The sequence below is a fragment of the Oryctolagus cuniculus genome, chromosome 7, assembly GCF_964237555.1.
Source record: "Oryctolagus cuniculus chromosome 7, mOryCun1.1, whole genome shotgun sequence".
NCBI classification, from domain to species: Eukaryota; Metazoa; Chordata; class Mammalia; order Lagomorpha; family Leporidae; genus Oryctolagus; species Oryctolagus cuniculus.
The window spans coordinates 152,676,109-152,696,615 of NC_091438.1; the positions used below are offsets into that span (position 1 = coordinate 152,676,109).

Consider the following 20,507-nt stretch of genomic DNA (forward strand, 5'->3'; position numbering starts at 1 on the left):
CATCCCACTGAGCCTTGGAATGGTCATAGGAAGCGTCCTTGCCACCAACCTGGCGGGCACCATCGGGCAAGGACAGCTGGGGCCCAGGACGGCGGTGCTGTCACCGCACGTCACAGTTCACACGTGGCAGGTGCGCCCGTCCGCGGGAGTGGGCGCGCCCATTCCCATGCTGCCCCACGGCGGCAGCGCCAGGGAAGCCGAAGGAAGAGCGGAGGCCACAGAGACTAGCCCCTGCCCCTGCACAGCCGGCGCCGGTGTCCCCGGGGGGTGGGGCTCACCTGGCTGCCTCCTGGACGGGCCCCCGCATAGCCAAGACATGGGCCCGGTGTGACAGGCTGTCCTTGCTCTCAGGCACTGGGAACCACGCAGACCCCTGGCCTCTGCCAGGGTCTCCACCCCCGGGTTCCCTCCTCCCGCGGAGGTGGCCTCCAGGAGCAGGCGGGGCTGCAGGCCACAAGGGGGCGCTGCTACCAGGCTCTGCCCTCCCTCTGCCCCTCCTGCCACTGCCCTGCTCCCCGCGCAAAGCCAGAGCGGCCAAGACCGGGGAAGGCCGCTGGGGTGAGTGACGCAAGCACCCGCAGCGGCCGCAAAGCCGGGCTCCCGACTGCTGTTAACTGGGGGCTCATTCAGCACCCGACTGGGTTTGCCAGCAGCACCCACCGGCCTGGAGAGCACCCTCCGGGGTATGGGGGCAGCTCCAGGGTGGGCAGCCCCCTCCCCAGCACTCGGAACAATCCCCCCAATCCACCAGAAGGGTCGCAGGCAAACCCCAGCTCGGCCTCCAGCTCGCTGTGCGACCCAGGGCCGGGTGCCTAACCTCTCTGAGTCCGCTTCACCTAGAAACAGAGGGACAGAGATGCACGTGGCAGAACGCCTAGCACACGCAAGGCACTCGGCAAACAGCGCGGGCTGTGAACGCTGCGGGGCCGGCCCACCCCCCCGCCGCGCTGTGCTCAGCCCCAGCGCCCGTCTCAGCTGTCACCGCGGTCCCCGTGCTGGGTCCTGCTGTTCTTCTCCGGCCTCCCAAACCCCAGGCCACCTCAAGCCCTGCTCCCAGCTCCCCGGCGCCATGGAGGCGCTGCTGGCCACAGCCATCAGGGAGGCCACGCCCCGGCCCTGCTCCTGGAGAGCAGAGCCGCCCACGTCCCGGCGCCGGCTTCGGCAGGAAGACGCAGGCACAAACCGCGGGCCCGGCTGTGCAGGCTACAGGGGGGAGGCTGAGGATGCGCTCGGCACAGACCCTGGGCGGTCGGGAGCCGGGAGCTGGCACCGCCACCTGGGGGACACTGGGGTTACCATGGCGACCGAGGGGGGACTTAAACCACACGGGACGCGGCAGGGGGTCCAGGTCTGGGCTGTGTGGATGCGCCCCTCCCAGGAAGAGCGGGAGGGGCTGGGGGTGCTGGGCTCTGAGAGCCAGGAGGGGGGGTCAGGAGGGGAGGCCAGCGAGCCCCAGCCCCACCCCCTCCTCCCGGGGCTCGGGTCTGCAGCCCTTCTCTCTGCTCTGAAGACCCGGACTCCAGAGGGGTGGGGGGAGTCCTGGGCCCTGCGCACCAGCCTGTGTGTGACCTGGGGCTGCTAATCTCACACTCACAGACACACTCACACACACATACACACACATGTACACTCACACATACACAGGCACTCACACCCATACTCACTCATTCACACATATACACCCACACTCAGACACACACACATACACACTCACACCTTCACACATACGTACTCACACTCGCACATACACACTCACAAATACACACACATTTACACACACATACACATTCATATACACACACCCATACATGCACTCATTCACACATATACACACTCACACACATACATGCTCACATTCACACACACACACCCATACTCATACACTCATTCACACATACACCCACACTCAGACACACACACACTCAGACACACACATACACACACATACCCACACTCAGACACACACACATACACACACATATCCACACTCTCACACATACACACTCACACACACACCCTGGCCCACCACGAGGCCTGTTTTCTGGTGGAAGTTCCCAGGCGAGCCGAGGTTGGACAGTCTGCCGAGCGCTGGCCCCTGAAGCTGGCAGCCCGGCCCCGCGGCGGGCGGTGCTGGGGTCGGCCCGCACCTCCTCTCGGACCCGAGAGCCCCAACGCCACGAGATCTTGTCCAGCTGAGCTCGGGGGCCGCCCGGCCCTCCCCAGGACCACACGCTCGGCAGGGGCCCTGCTCTCCCCCAGGTTTCCAGGACGCCCGGCCCTTCCGAGGGGCAGACAGACCCCAGATACACTCCCCAGGCTCCGCACCCCACGCCCCTCCTGTTCAGTCTGTAGTGGATTGTGATCCTGGCGCGCGGTGGCCAGGGAGGGAGGAAGGCCCAGGAGAAAAAGGCCAAGACCCTTGGTGAATGTGTCTAGATATTCTACGTCTAACAGGTTCATAGTACAGGGACAGGCACCGCAGATAGGGAAAAAACCCCAACAAAATAAACGGGACAAAGTACTTCAGCCCCAGGGACCGGGCCTTCAAACATTCAAACGACTGCTCCACTGAACTCTGGCTGCAGCGAAACCGTGCTGAAATAAGGCGGCGGCACCCACACCGGCCAGCTGCTCCCCTCCAGCACCAGGCCCACGCAGCACAGCACCTGCGGGCCCAACAGTGCACAAACGGGGCTCCAGCCCCACTGGGAACAGACCCGGGCTGGCCGCTGGGGAAGCTGCCTGGGCCCTTCTGAGGGTTCCAGGAACCCCCAACTTTCCAAGGGACCTCCCCCTACCCCCTAAAGGCCTCCTGGTCCCCGGGAAACCTGCAGCAGAGGCCTGGGCGACACCAGATCCCAGAGGGGACGCGCTGGGTAGAAACTTCTGGTCCCCGCGCCTGCCTGCTGCACACCTGTGCTCCCCCCTCCCCGCCCTCCCCAACAGGCAGAACGCCCGACTGTGACTCTGGACTCCCGGGCTCCCCCTCGCGGCCTCCCCCCCGCCCTCGGAGACCCTGCACCCCGACCCCCATCCCCGCCCCTGCGTTCTGCAGCTCCGGCCACGCTGGGCGTCCTCTCCCCGCCTCAGGCCCTTTGCACCTGCTGCCGGAGCCTGCACGTCTGCACGGCTCCACCCGGCCCCGTCGCAGAGGCCACTCGGGGGCAGCCCGTGCTCGGAGACGCCCAGGCCACCCGCACGGCTCCCGTGGAGCTGCCCCCTAACAAGCATAGCTGCCTTAAGAACAGGGGTCCCCGGCTGCTGGCATTGCCCCTTCTCTCGCCTAAAATCAGAGGCGCAGTAAACAGGGTTGTTTTGGGGTGTTTTAAAACAATAAAAAGCTGGGGCTAGAGTCCTGACTTCTTTCCAGAAATGTTTGTAAAATCTGTTGGAAAAAAATCTCTGCGATGCCATCACACCGGAAACCAAAGCAGAAAAGTAAACAAATCCAAGACAAAGGGCCTCTGTCCCGGCTCTGGCCGGCAAGGACACGAACTCTCCCGGGCAAAGCAAGGACAAGGGAGGCCGCCGCGAGTGTGGCTGGTGGAGAGGCCACCCTCACCGCCCCCGGGAGCAGGACGCTCAGGGGCCACCCGGCACGAGAGTCCCGCGGTGGCACCTTCCTGCTGTGTGGCCTCGGGCGGTCACTGCACCTCTCTGGGCGTTCACAGCCGACCTCCCCCTGAGGACTACGGGTGCCAGCTACTCAGAGGAGGGTCTGCCACACACAAAGCCTCGGGGAGGCTTCTGCTATTATGGGGTGCCCAGGAGGAGAGACCACCGAGGGGTTTTTGGCTGGGGGTCAGCTCGGTCAGCTCCCCAGAGGGATGATCAGGTGAGCCCACACTCTACCCTTTAAAAGCGGCACAGGTGTGCGCCCGTCGCACCCTTGGATTTTATGTCGTCATCACCACCTTCGCCCACGCCAGGAACACCAGAGCCGAGGCCTCCACCGCCCTCCCGTCCCCAGGGCCCCAGCAGTCACTGCCTTCACAGATGGGGAAACCGAGGCTGAGAGAGGAAGTGACTTAGGCCAGGTGGCCAAGCACAAGGTGGTCAGGACCCGGAACTCCGCGCCCCCCGCCCCAGGCGCCCTCCCCGGGGCCGTACTCACGGAGCCCGATCTTGGCCAGGTGCAGCCTGTTGACCCAGGAGATCTTGCTCAGGGGGTTGGGGGTGATGAAGACCACCATGAAGCTGATGGGGCGGCCGGACCTGCAGCGAGAAAGCCCAGGGTGGCCCGAGCCCCCGGCAGCCCCCCAGCTCCTGCTCTGACCCACGCGCCCGGGACGCAGAGGAAGCTCTGCTCAGGGGCCAGACACAGCTCAGGCCCCCGTGGGGGCTGCCTCCCCCCACGCCCCAGCCAGGCCCCCGCGCAGAGCCTCTGCAGGTTGCAGGTTGTGACCCCGGGCCAGCCGGAGGGAGGCAGGGCCTGGCGCGGGGCGGTTCCCACACCTGGCTCAGGCCAGCTGCTCCGTGCACGCTTGCGGAGCGGACGTGCAGGGGAACCAAGAGACAAAGGAGGGGGCTTTAGCGCGGGCACAGGGCAGCGCGAGGTGGCTGCTGTCACCACGCTGTCCCCACACCTCAGTCCTCTGGGGCCGCTTCTCCCCCGTGGGCCAGCCCAGGCCCCTGGGAGGCAGGCAGGGTGGCGTCCCTGACCCCCAGAGGTGCACAGGGAGAATGGGGTGTGCCAGAGGGGCCGGCAGGGGCCGGGGAGTGCAAGCCCGGGCTACAGCCCAAGGCTGACACCCCTCCTGGACCCACGTCCTGCCTCTGACGCAGCCATCACCTGGGAACGCTCAGTCCCCACCTGCCCCATCCTAGAGGCCAGCACCTGGGCCATGACCCCCACCACCACAACACAGCCCAGCCTCCGGGTCCAAGCCCACCAGAACCCAGAGGCTCGCCCTCCACATCTGTAAATGGCGACAATGGGACCCACCCTACGGGTACCTCCCCCGCCCCTCCCAGCCAAGTAGCTGGGGGAGTTGGGGGAGGGGTGAGGCTGACCTCACAGAGAGGAGACCAGGGCATCACGCAGACTCAGGGCCGGGGGGGGGGGGCCGGCAGCAGCAGTGTGGGAGAATCCGAACCCAGCACCGGCCCACCTGGGCTCTGACTCAGGCCTTCGTCCACTGGCTCACTCGGCAAGCACTTCCCCAGCACCCACAATGCCCCAGGTGTGTCCCGGGCACGACCCGCAGGGCCCTGCCAGCCCCCCCCACCCCGCGCCCCTCACTTGTCCGGCTTCCCCGGGAGCAGCAGCCGGAGGCGGCACTTGTTGGCCGAGTGGATCTCCTCCTCCTTCACCCGTAGCAGCCTCTGCAGGGCCAGGCACCAGTCTTGAGCCACGGTCATGTTCAGGTTCTAGGATCGGGGAGGCCGGGAAGGAGGTCACCACACCCACGCCGGCTCCCCGGAGCCCTCAGCAGTCACGACGGCCAGGGAGGGGGGCCGGCAGGAGTCCTGGACCCGCGAGGCGATGCTCTCCTGCGCAGGCGGGGCCGGCCCCTCCTCCAGGGCTCCTCTGCCGGGCAGGCTCAGCCCGGGCGCCGAGGGAGCGCGTACCTGGTAGGTGCCGTGCAGCGTGCTGACGAGCAGTGTGATCTGCTCCACCACGGCCAGGTCCTTCTGCAGGTCCTGCAGCTCCTGGAAGAGGCGTGGGGGGCCGAGGTACACCTTGTCTGGCGGAGAAGAGACCCAGCTCAGCCAGGCGGCGGGGAAGGCACGCGCAAGAAGCCAGCACCTCTCCCAGCAAAGACTAAGAGCCGGCGCCCTGGCGCTTACGGCTCTGGGGTCCAGAAGAGAGGTTTCCAGGCTCTCGCCCTGCCGGAGCTGCCAGTGCAGCCAGGGAGACAGCTCTGCCCACAGGTAAAGTCTGGCACCTGGGATCCGCCCACGGTCAGTCTGCGTAAAGGGTTGGAGGAGGCCGGCTGTGCCCGGCGGTGGGCAAAGGCACTGTGGCTTGAGGCAGCCCCCGACCAGCAAGCTGCTCTGGCCTGCTGAGCCCCGGCTCCGTGTGTTAGAGAGGCAGCGGCAAACAAGACAGGCCGGGCCCCCGGGAGGAGAGCGAGGAAGGAAGTGACCTTCGGCAGACGGCAAAGGTGCTGGGAGAAAGGTGTCAGGGCGGGGAGACAGCGGTGGCCGCGAGGAGGTCTCTGATGAAGACAGAAGCCGGGACCTGGGCACCTTGGCTGCCACGCGGGAGTCTGGGCTGCGGCCCCTCCAGCAGGGGTCTTGGGGGCGCAGAGCGCTGGGGCTCTCTTGAGGTGAGCACCTCAAACACGCGCGCACGCCTGAGTCACCGACTGCCCAGCTGTGGAGCCGCCTTCCGCGGTGCGGTGCGACCAGGCAGGGCACAAGGCGCGGTGCGGGCTTGGGGATGCGATGTGGCCCTCACAGCCCTCTGCAGAGACCCGGATGGGGGGGCGACTGGGAGAGGCAGCCCACTGCAGGGCGTCCCACGGCCCAGGCACGCCCCCCACCCCACCGTGCTGCGCTAACGCTGCTTGTTTGCATTTTATCATTTGATGGCTGAGGTTTGCTCCACTTGGGTCCTGCATTGTTGCTTTTGTGGTTGTTCAAAGGCTGCAGGCTGCAGGCGCCGCAGATCTGCAGGTGTGGCGGGTACAGTGCAGCCGTGTGCCAAGAACGCACCCCGGCCCGCCGGGCGGCATCTCTCCCCTCCCCAGAGTGGGCGTGGCGGGGCGGCCGCTGCGAGGCCAAGGCCGGTGAGGGTGAGTACCATCTGCTCCCCTCCCGATTCAGCTCCCCGCTAAGGCTCCTGGGAAAGCAGTGGAGCGCGGCCCAGGGAAGTGGGCGCCTGCACCCACGCGGGAGACGGGGAGGGGGTTCGGGGCTCCTGGCTTCAGCCCGACAGCCGCAGCCATTTCCAACACTTGGGGAGGGACCTCGAGATGGGAGCAGGCTCCACGTTCTCTCTCTCTCTCTCTCTCTCTGACTCTGCCTTTCAAATAAATAAATAATTTTTAAAAAATACTTTTTTTTTAAATTAAGGGGGCCTGGTAGCAAGGACTCCACTTCTGGGGATGCAGCAGAGACAAACCAGTACACAGGAGGAGGGTCCCAGGGCGAGAGTCCCAGGGCGAGCGCCCACGCGCAGGGAGGGAGAGATGGAGTCAGGTGAGGGCTGAAGGGGCCGCCCGCGGGAGCCAAGGGGCAGAGGGGCCTCCTAGCTCTGCCCGCCTCTCTGGCCTGGGGACAGAGCCGGCACCTGCAACTGGCCCAGCCCCACGGGCGAGAGGAGCTGGTGCAATGGCTCCCTTGGGATTCCCAGCCCGTGTGGCAATCCGGGGTCCAGCAGCGGACAGGGCAGCGGGGGGAGGGGAAGTGAAACCCCAGGGCCTTCCTTCCGCGGGGCGGGGGGGGGGGGGCAGGCGCCTCTGGGCACAGCCGTGCGTTCTGCCAGCGCTGCGATTCTAGGCTTCCTGCTCGGAGGACGCCCCCCACCCCCGGGCTGTGGGCGGGGCCACGGGCAGTCCTCAGAGAGGGCCGCCCTGAGGAAGTGCCCAGGGAGCCGAGAGGGAGCAAACCACACAGCAACGGGCACAGGCGGGCAGAGGGGCGGGGCCGGAGGCAGGCAGGGCGCCCCCAGGACACGCCCGCGGCCCCGATCCTGAGAGCCCTGGAGGCAAATGACACAGCTCCGGGCTTGGTAGATGCCAGGCGGCGATGGCCCGGCAAAGACAGACGGCAGGCAAGGCCACCCTGACTCGGGGGCAGCTCACTGTCGGATGCCGTCCCCTCACTGTCCACCCTGACACAGGGACGCTGTCCCCTCACTGTCCACCCTGACACAGGGACGCCGTCCCCTCACTGTCCACACTGACACAGGGACGCCGTCCCCTCTCCCTCACTGTCCACGGAGTCACAGGGGTACACTCAGGACTGGGCATGGGGCCCAGGCAGAGCCAGATGTCCCCAGGGGGTCCCTGAGGGCTGAGGGGACAGGGTGGGAGTCTCCTGGGCCCCCACTGTGCAAGGGGGAGAACAGGGAGGAGACCGCTGCCTGAGCAGGCAGGCGCCCAAAGGCATGCTGGGAGGGCACGGGGACCCGTGTGCCATGTGTGTCCCAATTTGAGACAGGGACAGGTGTAGACACACAGGGAGACGAGGTAAGACAGGGCCGGCACTCACTCTGGCCTGCCCCGTGGTGTGGGGGGAGGGAGCAGGGTGTGCACACACAGTGAGAAAGGGCTGTGCGTGTCCCAGGGGAGATGGGGCGGGCACTCACTCTGGGCCTGCCCCATGGCAGGGTGGGGGGTGAGGAGCGGGGTTTGCACACACAATGAGATGGGGTGGGGGTTGGGTGTGCACACAGGTGAGACGGGGCAGGGGGGAGGGCGGGCACTCACTCTGGGCCTGCCCCTTGGCGGGGGGTGGGGTTTGCACACACAATGAGATGGGGTGGGGGCCGGGTGTGCACACAGGTGAGATGGGGCAGGGGGCAGGGCGGGCACTCACTCTGGGCCTGCCCCATGGTGGGGGGGGGGGGTTTGCACACACAGTGAGATGGGGTGGGGGCGGGGTTTGCATACACAGGTGAGACAGGGCGGGGAGGGTGGGCACTCACTCTGGGCCTGCCCTGTGGTGGGGGGGGGGTAAGGAGCAGGGTTTGCACACACAGTGAGATGGGTGGGGGCGGGGTGTGCACACAGGTGAGACGGGGCGGGGAGGGCAGGCACTCACTCTGGGCCTGCCCCGCGGGGGGCGGGGTTTGCACACACAGTGAGATGAGGCTGTGCATGTCCCAGGGGAGACGGGGCAGGCACTCACTCTGGGTCTGCCCCATGGCAGGGGGGGCGGGGTTTGCACACACAGTGAGATGGGGTGGGGGCGGGGCTTGCACACAGGTGAGACGGGGCGGGGAGGGCGGGCACTCACTCTGGGCCTGCCCCGCGGGGGGCGCCTTCTTGGCTCCGGCGTGCTGGATGAGGACATTGTCCTTGTCGTAGGCGCCGCCCTCCTGGCCCACCTCCACCACCTGCACCTGGGGCAGCGCCGTGTTCCACTTCACCACGTACTTGGGCCCCAGGGGCACCAGGCTGCTGATCTCCAACTGGCCCCTAGGTGGACAGAGAGGACGAGTCCCACAGAGCCGGCCGCCCGCCCGCCGCCCAGGGCCAGCCCGGAGCGCGCGCTCCGCACGGCACGCCACACGCCAGCTCAGCCAGGCCGACCCCCGCAGCCCAAGCACGAGGCCTCAGGCCACACCAAGCCGGAGCCGAGCGGAGCCCTCGCCGGGGCGGAAGCACCCACGTGCCCAGGCCCGGCCCCAGAGCCAGAATCACACGGCCCGAGCCCCACAACCACCTACCTGTGATGGGCAGGCCTGGGGAAAGACAAGAAACAAGGCTGTCACGGGGGCCAAGCCACATCCACGCGGGCTGAGGCCGCTGGGCGGGGCATCGGGGCGCGAGGAGGGACAGCTCCGGGGGAGCCGTGGCAACGGGCGTGGGCAGAGGGTTCGGCACAGAGGAAGCGTCTCCTCCCCGGGCTGGGCCTGCGCCACCTCAACCTCCCCACCGCTCTGCCAGGTGAGGACGCCAGGTGAGGATGCTCAGCCCCTGTCCCCCACGCTGAACTCCCCCAAACTGGGCCACGGACGCCCCACCCGGCACTGCACGCTAGCCCCTGCACCACGTGAGGGCAGACAGGGTGTCCGTCGCAGCCCCGGCACCTGCCCAGGGCCCAGGGCGTAGACGGGACTGAAGAATCACAGCTGGTGCTGCACGCGGCCTGGGACGCCGGCATCCCACATGAGTGCACTGCAAGTCCCAGCTGCTCGGTTTCTGACCCAGCTGCCTGCTCATGCACCCAGGAAGGCAGCGGGGGACGGCCCGAGTGCTGGGGCCCCTGCCACCCATGTGGGAGACCTGGACGCAGCTCCTGGCTCCTGGCTCCTGGCTTTGGCCTGGCCCAGCCCTAGAGCTGTGGCCATCTGGGGAGTGAACCAGCAAAGGGAAGGTCTCTCTGCCTGTCCCTCTCAATTTGCCCTATCAATCAATCAATCAATCAATCAAGTCTTAAAAGAACCATAGCACCTGAATGAATGACTGAGCCAAGGAATGAGGGAGTGAGTCAGCCGTGAGCACTGCCCGCACCCCATGACACGGGCTCCTGCAGAGGGGAGGGGCTGGGGACAGACTCGGTGGTGAGTGCCGAGGGCCCAGCTGCTCCCCTGCTAGGATGGGGGTTCCGGAACCACAGAGCGCCCTGAAATCAGCACGGCCAGCGCAGAGACGCACGAGCTGACCCTGGCTGCAGAGCCCAAACGAGGCTCCACGTGCACCCCTCAGCCCCGCGGTGGGCGGGCCCGGCTGGACTAACACTCGGGACAGCGCTCCCTCTGGGGTGGCTCCGGGTGCTGGGCCGCGGGTCCTGGGAGCAGTATCTCCCGTGGAGCCGGCTGCAAAGGTCACGGTACGGGTCAGGAAGCATTCGGGGAGGGGTCTGGCATCCCTGGCACCTACGGGACACACGGGGACACCGAGGAACTGCAGGGCAGGGGGCCCGGCTCGTGGCCCTGTGACCGCTGGCCGTGTGAACCTGAACTCCGATCTACGTCTTAGCCTCTGTGCCGCCCCAGTGCCCAGGCCCGAGTCCAGGCAGTGGCCCCCAGCTCTGGGCCCCGCTCTCCCCGGCACAGCCTGGCATCCGGGCTCTGCACATCAGCACAACCTCCAGCCCGGAACCAGGACGCCAGGCTCTACAGACAGAAGATGCCGGGCACCCCGGGAGGGGAGACACGGCCCGAGTGGGAGGAGCAGGGGTCTGGAGTGGACACCGGGAGGAACCTTCTATTTCAAAGCGGTCAAAGGCTCAGAGGCTGCTGGGTCACCCCCTGTGCAAGAGACCCCTGGGTAATGCCCTGCCGTTGGCCCACAGCGGGAGCTGCCCTGTGACTCCTGCCCTGCACTGGGAGCAGGTGGAAGGGGCAGTGAGGAAGGCGGGGTGGGGTGGGGTGGGGGCGGGGTTCTGGGGGCGGGGCCTGCTCACTTGAAGTTGATGTTGGCGCAGACCAGCATGTCATTGAGCAGGAAGACCCTGCGCTCCTTGGACTTGATCAGCTGCCCGCGGTCCCCGTACACCGTCTCCGTCAGCGTCTCGCACAGGAGCAGCTGCCGCTGGCCTGAGGTCAACAGCTGGGGGAGGAGAGAGGGCAGGTCAACTGCGGCAACGCAGCCAGGCAGGCAGCCTCACGGGCCACGCCGAGCGGAGCCGAGGGCCCTGGCCGCCTGCCCACGCACGAGCCGGGCCCTGCAGCCAGCAGCCGCACCACAGCGATCCTGCACCAGCCCGGGAGTCACAGAGAGGACCTCTGACCCTCGACCCTTCACCTCACCCACATCACCTACGTGAGGCTCAGCTTCCACAGGTTGGGGGGACAATAACCTCCAGCACCCAATCCCACAGGGTAGCACACAGGGGACAGACTGGCCACCTCGTTCACAGAGCCCGGTGCGACAGGGAGACACGGGCTCCTGATGGAAAGTTAGCACAGGGCCGGGCTACGCCGCCGTGTGCGACACCGGCATCTCACACAGCACAGCCTGTCCCAGTCCCGGCTGCTCTGCTTCCAGTCCAGCTCCCTGCTAATGCACCCGGGACAGCAGCGGAGGATGGCAGAGCACTTGGGCCCTGCACCCACGTGGGAGACTCAGAAGGAGCTCCTGGCTCCTGGCTTTCGCCTGGCCCAGCTGCAGGCATTTGAGGAGTGAACCAGGAGATGGAAGCTCCCTTTTTTTTTTTTTTTTTTTTAAGATTTGTTTGTTTGTTTGAAAGACAAAGTTACAAAAAGAGGGAGAGAGGCTGGCGCCGCGGCTCACTAGGCTAATCCTCCGCCTAGCGGCGCCGGCACACCGGGTTCTAGTCCCGGTCGGGGCCCCGGATTCTGTCCCGGTTGCCCCTCTTCCAGGCCAGCTCTCTGCTGTGGCCCGCGAGTGCAGTGGAGGATGGCCCAAGTCCTTGGGTCCTGCACCCCATGGGAGACCAGGAGAAGCACCTGGCTCCTGCCATCGGATCAGCGCGGTGCACTGGCCGCGGTAGCCATTGGAGAGTGAACCAACGGCAAAGGAAGACCTTTCTCTCTGTCTCTCCTCTCGCTGTCCACTCTGCCTGTCAAAAGAAAAAAAAAAAAAAAGAGGGAGAGAGACAGAGGTCTTCAATCCACTAGTTCACTCCCCAAATGACCACAATGGTCAAAGCTGGGCCAGACTGAAGCCAGGAGCTTCTTCGGGTCTCCCACATTAATGCCTGGACTCAAGCACTTGGGCCATCTTCCACTGCTGTCCCAGGCACCTTAGCAGGGAGCTGGATAGGAAGTAGAGCAGCTGAGACACGAACTGGTGCCCATATGTAATGCCAGCACTACAGGTGGCAGCTTAACCTGCTACGCCACAGTGCGGGCTCCTCTTTCTCTGTCACTCTTTAAAAATTATTTATTTATTCATTTGAGAGGTAGGGGCCGACACTGTGGCGCAGCAGGTTAACGCCCTCGCCTGAAGCGCCAGCATCCTATATGGGTGCGGGTTCGAGACCCGGCTGCTCCACTTCCGATCCAGCTCTCTGCTATGGCCCAAGTCCTTGAGCCCCTGCACCTGCGTGGGAGACCTGGAGGAGGCTTCTGGCTTCTGGCTCCAGATCGGTGCAGCTCCGGCCATTGCGGCCAATTGGGGAGTGAACCAGCAGATGGAAGACACTTCTCTCTCTCTCTGCCACTCTTTCTCTCTCTCCGTGTAACACTGACTTTCAAATAAATAAATTAAATCTTAGAAAGAAAGAAAGAGAGAGAAAGAAAGAGAAAAGAAAGCAGAGTTACAGAGAGGCAGAGGCAGAGAGAGAGGTCTTCCATCTGCTGGTTCACTCCCCAAAGGCTAAAACAGCCAGATCTGAGCCGATCCAAAGCCAGGAGATTTGAGCTTCATGCAGGTCTCCCACGTGGGTGCAGGGGCCCAGGTAGTTGGGCCATCTTCTGCTGCTTTCCCAGGCTCATTAGCAGGGAGCTGGATCAGAAGTGGAGCAGCCAGGATTCGCACCAGCACCCAAATGGGATGCCAGCGCTGCAGGCACCAGCTTTACCTGCTATGCCACAGCACTGGCCCCTCTCTCTCAGTCATTCTGCCTTTGAAATAAATAAATAAATCTTAAAAAAAAAAAAAAAAAAGTGGGGCCAGCGATGTGGCACAGTGCGGGTTAACGCCCTCGCCTAAAGCGCCAGCATCACATATGGCCGCTGGTTCGAGACCCGGCTGCTCCGCTTCCAATCCAGGTCTCTGCTGTGGCCTGGGAAAGCAGTGGAAGATGGCCCAAGTGCTTGGGCCACTGTACCCACGTGGGAGACCTGGAAGAAGCTCCTGGCTCCTGGCTTCTGATCGGCAGCTCTGGCCGTTGCAGCCAATTGGGGAGTGACCCATCGGATGCAAGACCTCTTTCTCTCCCTCTCTGCCTCTCCTCTCTCTGTAACTCCTTCAGGTAAATAAATAAATCTTTAAAAAAAAAACACACACACACATTAAAACTGTCAAGATGCCACACAGAGGGTTAAGCCAGGTCCAGGGCCTGCTAAGCGCACGTCCTGGGTGTGGCACACAGCAGGACTCCACGGACAGCTGCTGTCCTGTGACTGCCACCCATGGCAGCCTTCACCAAGGGGGGGGGCACAGCCTCAGCAGGGGCCTGGCCTGGAAGTGGTCCCTGGCCGTGCCCAGCCCCACCTCTTGCCCGTCTCGGTACTGGCTCAGACCAGCTCCGCCGGTCAGCCACACCCCACTCCGGGAAGCCAGACTCTGGAGCCCAAGCATCGGAGCAGACTTTTGCTGACCTCGGGCTGCCAGACCCCCGGGGAAATGTCTGTGTTCCTATCAGGGAGCGGGACTGCTCGGCAAAGTTCACTCTCATGACCGTGACCCCGACGAGGCCCATCAGACTCCCGCTTCTGCTCCCTTCTGGCCAGGGAAAGGTCAGGTCACCCCAGAGCACCCCGAGAGGATCCGTCACTCGCCAGAGCTCTGTGCCCCTCAGGTCCATGCACAACCACGAGTCCACGCGGCACCCGGTGCCCGCCGTGTGCCAGGCCCCAAGGGGCGCTCAATGGTGCTCCGCTCACTCAATCGATGCAGGGGTGAAGTGACCGGCAGAGGGCCACTGCCAGCTGACGGACAGGGCAGAGCCGCGTCCCCCGCACTGTGCAGCTGGCACACAATGTGTTTCCGACCCCCAGGCGCTCTTGGGGTCTCCCCAGGCCCCCCATGGCTGCTGAAGCCGGCCCTGCACCACCATGCCTCGGCCTCCGAGGACAGCAGGGCACCGCGGCAGAGCTGGGAGGAGGAAAGTCCCTGCCAGCAGCCCCTCCCGGCCTCCCAGACAGATTTCTAAGGAGCAGAAGGAAAACGCAGCGTTGCACAAATGTCCCTGGAAGACGCCTGAGTCGGCTGTTTTGAAGAGTGGGCACCGGTTCCCTCTCGGCCACACCCAGTTTCGTTTCCGCTTCTTCCTGGGTGACGGCGGGAGGGAAACCAGTGTATGGCTCTCCAAATGGCCGTGAGGTCCAGGGAGGGCCCTGGCGGGGCAGGCGCGGTGGGCGGCCACCACACCCCTCACGCCACGTGCATCCAGCTCGATCCTCACTTGACAGCTGGGGAAACTGAGGCTCAAGCGGTCCGTCCCTGCTGGACCTCAAAAGGGTGCCCCTCACCTCAAGCCAGGGCCCAGCACATGCGCTGCCCAGGTCCCCACGGGCACACGCCGGAGGAGAACAGACGGCTTTTCCCGTTGCGGCTGCACAGGTGCACGGACAGGGAAGCCTTGGTCACAGGAAAGAGCTAAAGGCAGGGAGGGGAGGAGCTGCCCAAGCGCTAAGGCCAGCGTGGTGGTCACAGGTGGCCTAGAGCCTTTTCCTCCAGAGATGGCCCCCCAAAACCCCGGCTTGCGTGGAGTGGGAGGCAGGGGCTGGGGCGATGACCCCCACCCCTCACGCCTGCCTGAGTGACCCTGGATGGGGGCAGCCCCACCAGAGAGCACTCCATCCCTGCTGGCCTTTTCCTTCCCTGTTTTATCCTCCTGGGCAGGTGGAGCGAACCCAGATGCCCGTGGGGCCAGCAGGTCACACTGGAGCAAAGCAGCGGCCACCAGCCACGTGGGCAGTGCGCCGGCAAGGGTGGGCAGCAGCTTCTCCACCAAGAAGCCCCGCGAGTCTGATCTTAGGGGACAACGGTTGTCCGCTTTGGCCGGCACTGAGGCTCAGAGGTTTAAAGCCCAACCTGTGGCCCCAGCATCCCCGATGGATACTGGTTCACTCCAGCTCCCTGCTAACGTGCCTGGGAGGGCAGCAGAGGATGGGCCAAGTGCTTGGGACCCCGCACCCATGCAGGAGACTCGGAAGAAGCTCCTGGCTCCTGGCTTCAACCTGGCTCAGCCCCGGCTGATGCAGCCATTTGGGGAGTGAACCAGCAGATGGAAGATCTCTCTCTCTCTCTTTTTCTCTCTCTCTGAGTCTCCTCTCTGCCTTTCAAGTAAATAAATCTTAAAAAAAAAAAAAAAAAAAAAAAAAAAGGGAAGTCGTCAATTACTTCCCTAGAAGCCAAACTTCCCTGAGGCAGGACGACCACGCAGGGCCCACGCACAGCCCACACCGCCAAGTGCCTGCATCCGGGACCACTGGAGCTTCCCCCCGCGCCGCCGTCCTCCCTCCCGGGAGCTGCCAGCCAGCAGCCTCCGTTCTGCGTTCAGGATCCTGCCACGCCCCAGGGGCTCCTGGAGTTCCCCCAGAGGCTACGAACGCCCCCTCCCAACCCCGCACAGGAGCCCCTTCCCCAAGAACGGCCCAGCACCGTGCCTGCGGGGGGCCCCCAGCCCTAGCCCAGCCCCCCCCCATCCGGGCTCGGCGTGGGAGGCCCCTGTGTGTGCGCAGGTGACTCGGCGAGGGGACCTGCGCTCCGCGCTCTCCTTGGCAAGGTCTCCAGGCTTTCCTGCCCGGATGCTCCTAAGCCGCAACCCCAGCGCGCGGCCCGGCCTTTCCATCTCCTTCCGTGAAGGCCTCCTGGAGGCTGCTTTGCCACGGCCTCATTCACGCAGCGGCCCCGGGGACGGGCGGCTCCTGAGCTCACCTCTCATCAGAGGAAGCAAAGGGGCTCAGAGAGGCTGGGCGGGTCCCTGGGGGCCACACAGCGTGCGCCAGGCTCTCCCCAGAGCCCGCGTGATTAACCACGAGGCTCCCGGTGTCTTCACTGGCCGTCACACTGATGATGCACAAAACCAGCTGGGGTCCCAGAACCACCCGAGGAGCAATGCACGTGGGGCTCCAGTCGAGAGCCTAACGCCCAGAGTGAGTCCGGGGGCTCAGGCAGGAAAGCCAGGCGTGGGCTCCCCGGAGAGCGCCGCCACCGGGCAGGCAGCCGGGCAGAGGCAGGCGCCGCCGGCAGGGCAGGCAGGGCAGCCGGGCGGGCAGGGCGGGCAGGGCGGCCGGGGCGGCCGGCGCTCACCTTGCTGAGGCTGCTGCGGTCGCTCACGCTCTTGGTCAGCTGCTGGATCTCGGCCACCTGGTCGGCCAGCCGCTTCTGCTCGTTCAGCTTCTCTGCCAGCGTCTCCAGCTCGGTGAGGGCCAGCTGCAGCGAGAGCCGGTCAGGGTGGCCCCTGGGGGTGTTCTTCAGCATGTCCTGCCAGGGAGAGCCGGGCTGAGGACCCCCCCTCCACAGAGCTGCCCGCTGCACACCTCCTCCTCCACGGACCAGGACTGCAAGAGGCTCAGATGGCGCCACACAGAGGAAGGCCTCTAAAAACCACCGAGTGCAGCCGGCACTGTGGCGTAGTGGGCTAAGCCTCCACCTGCATCGCCAGCATCCATACGGGCGCTGGTTCGAGTCCCGGCTGCTCCACTTCCGATCCAGCTCTCTGCTATGGCCTGAGAAAGCAGTGGAGGATGGCCCAAGTCCTTGGGCCCCTGCACCTACATGGGAGACCTGGAAGAAGCTCCTGGCTCCTGGTTTTAGATCGGCCCAGTTCCAGCCGTTGCAACCATGTAGGGAGTGAACCAACGGATGGAAGACCCCCCCCCCTCCGCCTCTCTGTAACTCTGCCTTTCAAATAAACAAATAAAAGCAAAAAAAAAAAAAAAAAAAAAAAAAAAAAAAAAAAAAACCACTAAATGAGACAAACAAACATGTGGACACCGCATCCCATATGGGAGTCCTGGCTGCTCCACTTCCCATCCACCTCCTTGTTAATGGCCATCTGGGGAGTGAACCAGCAGATGGAATCTCTCTCTTTCTCTCTCCCTCTCTCTCTCTCTGTCTCCCTCCCTCACTCTCTCTCCCTCTCCCTCTAACTCTGCCTTTCTTTTTTTTATTTTTTATTTTTATTTTTTGACAGGCAGAGTGGATAGTGAGAGAGAGACAGAGAGAAAGGTCTTCCTTTTTGCCGTTGGTTCACCCTCCAATGGCTGCTGCGGCTGGCACGCTGCAGCCGGCGCATCGCGCTGATCCAAAGCCAGGAGCCAGGTGCTTCTCCTGGTCTCCCATGGGGTGCAGGGCCCAAGCACTTGGGCCATCCTCCACTGCACTCCCGGGCCATAGCAGAGAGCTGGCCTGGAAGAGGGGCAACTGGGACAGAATCCGGCGCCCCGAACGGGACTACAGCCCGGTGTGCCGGCGCCGCAAGGCGGAGGATTAGCCTAGTGAGCCGCAGTGCCAGCCTAACTCTGCCTTTCAAATAATAAAAGAAATAAATCTCTTTTTTGAAAACGGGTACAATGGTAACGTATCCGTAAGTGCACTGATCAATACTAACTTATCAAGGCTTAGATCGGAACCCATCCACATCTGAGGATAGAAAGAAAAACGCCACTGGGTCCCTGGGCCTGGCAGCCACCCCCTGGCCTCCAGGGAGACAGCCCAGGGACAGGACTGGCTTCACAAGGGAGTGCAGAAGAGGCCACAGCCCCATGACAGGGGCCAGGTTGTGAGAGGGTCCAGGGCCGGCGCCCCTGCCTCCCCCACCGCCCCCACCCCCGCCTGCGCTCCGCGGGCCTCCCGGGGGTACCTGCAGCAGGAGGATGAACTGCGGGAACCTCTGGATGGGCTTCACCATGAGCCCGTAGAGGGTGACCCGGTCCGGGCTGCACACCTGCCGCCGCTGCCGGAGACAAGGCGTGTCACTCGCTGACCCTCTGCACCCGGGTGTGCACAGGGTCCTGACCTGGGCTCCTCTCCCCAGGCTGCTGCTCAGCCCTGGACCCCGAGAGAAGAGCCCAGGCAGGGCCCCGGCTCCACAGCCAAGGATCCCCTCCCCCCCACCGCAGCTCCCACACGCCCCGACCCTCGGGAGACCAGGCAGACAGGGGTCAGACTTCTAGAAGTCGGGACCACCACTCTGTCTGCTTACTGAGCAGACAGCCCGGGGCCCCCGTGAGCAGCAGGGGCCAGGTGGGCTTCCCGTCCTGTCCCTCACACCTGCTCAATCACTCCATGCACACACCTGCTACCCGGGCCCCACACTCACCCCCTGCAGCCCCACGGCTTCTCCACTGGCCCCCACTCCGTGTCTGTCCTAGCTCAAAACTTCTCCATGGTTCCCCACTACCCCAGCCAGAGCTGGGAGGTCCAGAACTCCCCAGATGGACCCCAGCTGCCCCCTGGCTTCAGTGCCCCCTGAATCCACCCCGCCTTGCCCCCTCCTGCCTCTGACCTTTGCCTCTGTCCTTGACCCTGGAACACCCTCTCCTGTGTCTCCGCTCCAGGATCAGGACCTCGTCACCACCTCCTCCCAGGGACGGGGTGGGGATGCCCCAAAGGCCAGAGGAGAGGCGCCCCGCCCAGGCTGCAGCAGCCGAGGCGCTGGTGGGAGGTGGCCCGGGCTGCACGCACCTTGAGGAAGTCGAGGAAGGCGGGCTTGGTGAGACAGGCCTTCTTGATGACGGACATGGCGTTGGTGAAGTTGTTCACGTAGTCGCTGTACACGTCCAACACCATGGACTTGGAGAACTGAATCGAGGCAGGGAGGGGCCCGGCTGAGTGGCTGAGCGGCCGCACCCGCCCCGCCTCCCCCCTCCCTCCCCACCGCGGCCACACGCTGACCCACAGACAGCCCTGCGGAGGAGTGAGCAGGCGAGGCGCCCGGCTCAGAGAGGCCACAGGGCCGTCCCAAAGTCACGGGCAGGACCCGGCAGCCCCAGGAAACAAACGGCCCCTCGCCGGGGCGGTGCGTGGACTGAGCTGAGGGTGGAGACCACACCTGCAGCCCAGGAGCCGGGTTCCTCAGCAGACCCACAGGCGCTGTGGCTCCCCAAAAACCCATTTTGGCTTTCACCAGACCCAGAGGCCTCCGACAGACCAAGGCCAACTCCACTGACTTGAGCCTCCCCTGCCTGGGTGCGCTGGAGGCCACGGACCTGAAACTGACAGGAGACACCCAGGGACCCCCAGCCCTGCCCAAGGCAGCACAATGGGGCCAGACCCCGTCTCCCGGCCCCGATCCTGCACTCCGGCCCCAGCACAGGGGCTTCCCCTCAGGCCAGGATCTGCGCCGCGTTTCTAACGGTTACTCCACAAGGGAGGGAGCTCGTGACCTGCCAGGGGACCGCCCCCAGTGGCAGAGCCAGAACAGGGAGCTGGCAGCAGCGGCCCACAGCCTGGCAGACACTTACAGGGACACGTGGGCACTTCCAGCTGTCACACCCACCCCCGGCCTCCGCCAGACACGCAGGCCCTGCCGCCCTCAGCCCCACCCCGCCCCGGCCTGAACACGGCCAGCAGGCAGAGGCGGGTGGCCAGGCTGGGTGACCCCCAGGGCCAACCCCAGGGGGCCGCACAGAGAGCAGGGTACCCACCGAGGCCACAAAGAGGTCACCGATCTTCTCGGTGGAGTCCCACTCGGCCACGCGGGACGACAGGGCGATCTGGAACATGGAGTGGCAGTGCAGGATCTCCTTGACGCGGAAGAACACGGCCTGGCACTTGCGTGCGCTCAGCGCCTTGGGCTCCATCTCCATCAGGGGGTTGCGGTAGTCCTGCGGGGTGGGCACATGAGGCCACGGCCCCTCCCTCCCGGCCCCCAGGGCCACCCGGACCGGGCAAGGCCGAGCAGAAGCGGGAGGCGCCGGGTAGGCCTTCCTGGAGGAGAGCCCGCGGCCCCTCGCTCTGCCAGCGGTTCCGGAAGGACCTCCGGACACGGCGCTCTCTGCTCCCCCCACCACACACACCCCGTGTGACTGGGTGCTTGGGAGGAACAGGCTCTCCGGCACCAGGGAACTCCGAGGAAGCTCCCCCCGCGGCTCTGCTTGTGGCTGGGCCAGGCTGAGCCCTGAGGTCGCCACAAGCCCCCTCGGCCCCCAGCCCGAGCGCCACGCTGTCCATCAGGCTCGGTCAGAAGCAAGGGGCATTCTCATCTGTGCCTGCCCGATGCCTGGGCTCCCTCTCTCTTCCAAGCTCGGGAGGGGGAGAGCAGGGGGCCTTGGCACCTTCCTCCCCCACAAGTCCCTCCCCAGCGGC

At 64.9% G+C, this 20,507-nt stretch overlaps 1 protein-coding gene across 7 annotated transcripts in view; it reads right to left on the reverse strand.

Annotated features, from left to right (window-relative positions):
- The window catches only part of ARHGEF10L (Rho guanine nucleotide exchange factor 10 like), a 148,074-nt gene that overhangs the window by 36,696 nt on the left and 90,871 nt on the right, over positions 1-20,507 (reverse strand). For all 7 annotated transcript variants that reach the window (XM_070077039.1, XM_070077038.1, XM_070077040.1 and 4 more), the window contains 9 exons: positions 19,847-20,026; positions 18,885-19,001; positions 18,061-18,153; positions 16,506-16,679; positions 11,023-11,168; positions 8,908-9,089; positions 5,572-5,687; positions 5,243-5,370; positions 4,115-4,215 (listed from right to left, as the gene is read on the reverse strand). In XM_070077039.1, the coding sequence (XP_069933140.1) occupies positions 4,115-4,215; positions 5,243-5,370; positions 5,572-5,687; positions 8,908-9,089; positions 11,023-11,168; positions 16,506-16,679; positions 18,061-18,153; positions 18,885-19,001; positions 19,847-20,026 (1,237 nt within the window). The remainder of the gene's footprint in view (positions 1-4,114; positions 4,216-5,242; positions 5,371-5,571; positions 5,688-8,907; positions 9,090-11,022; positions 11,169-16,505; positions 16,680-18,060; positions 18,154-18,884; positions 19,002-19,846; positions 20,027-20,507) is intronic.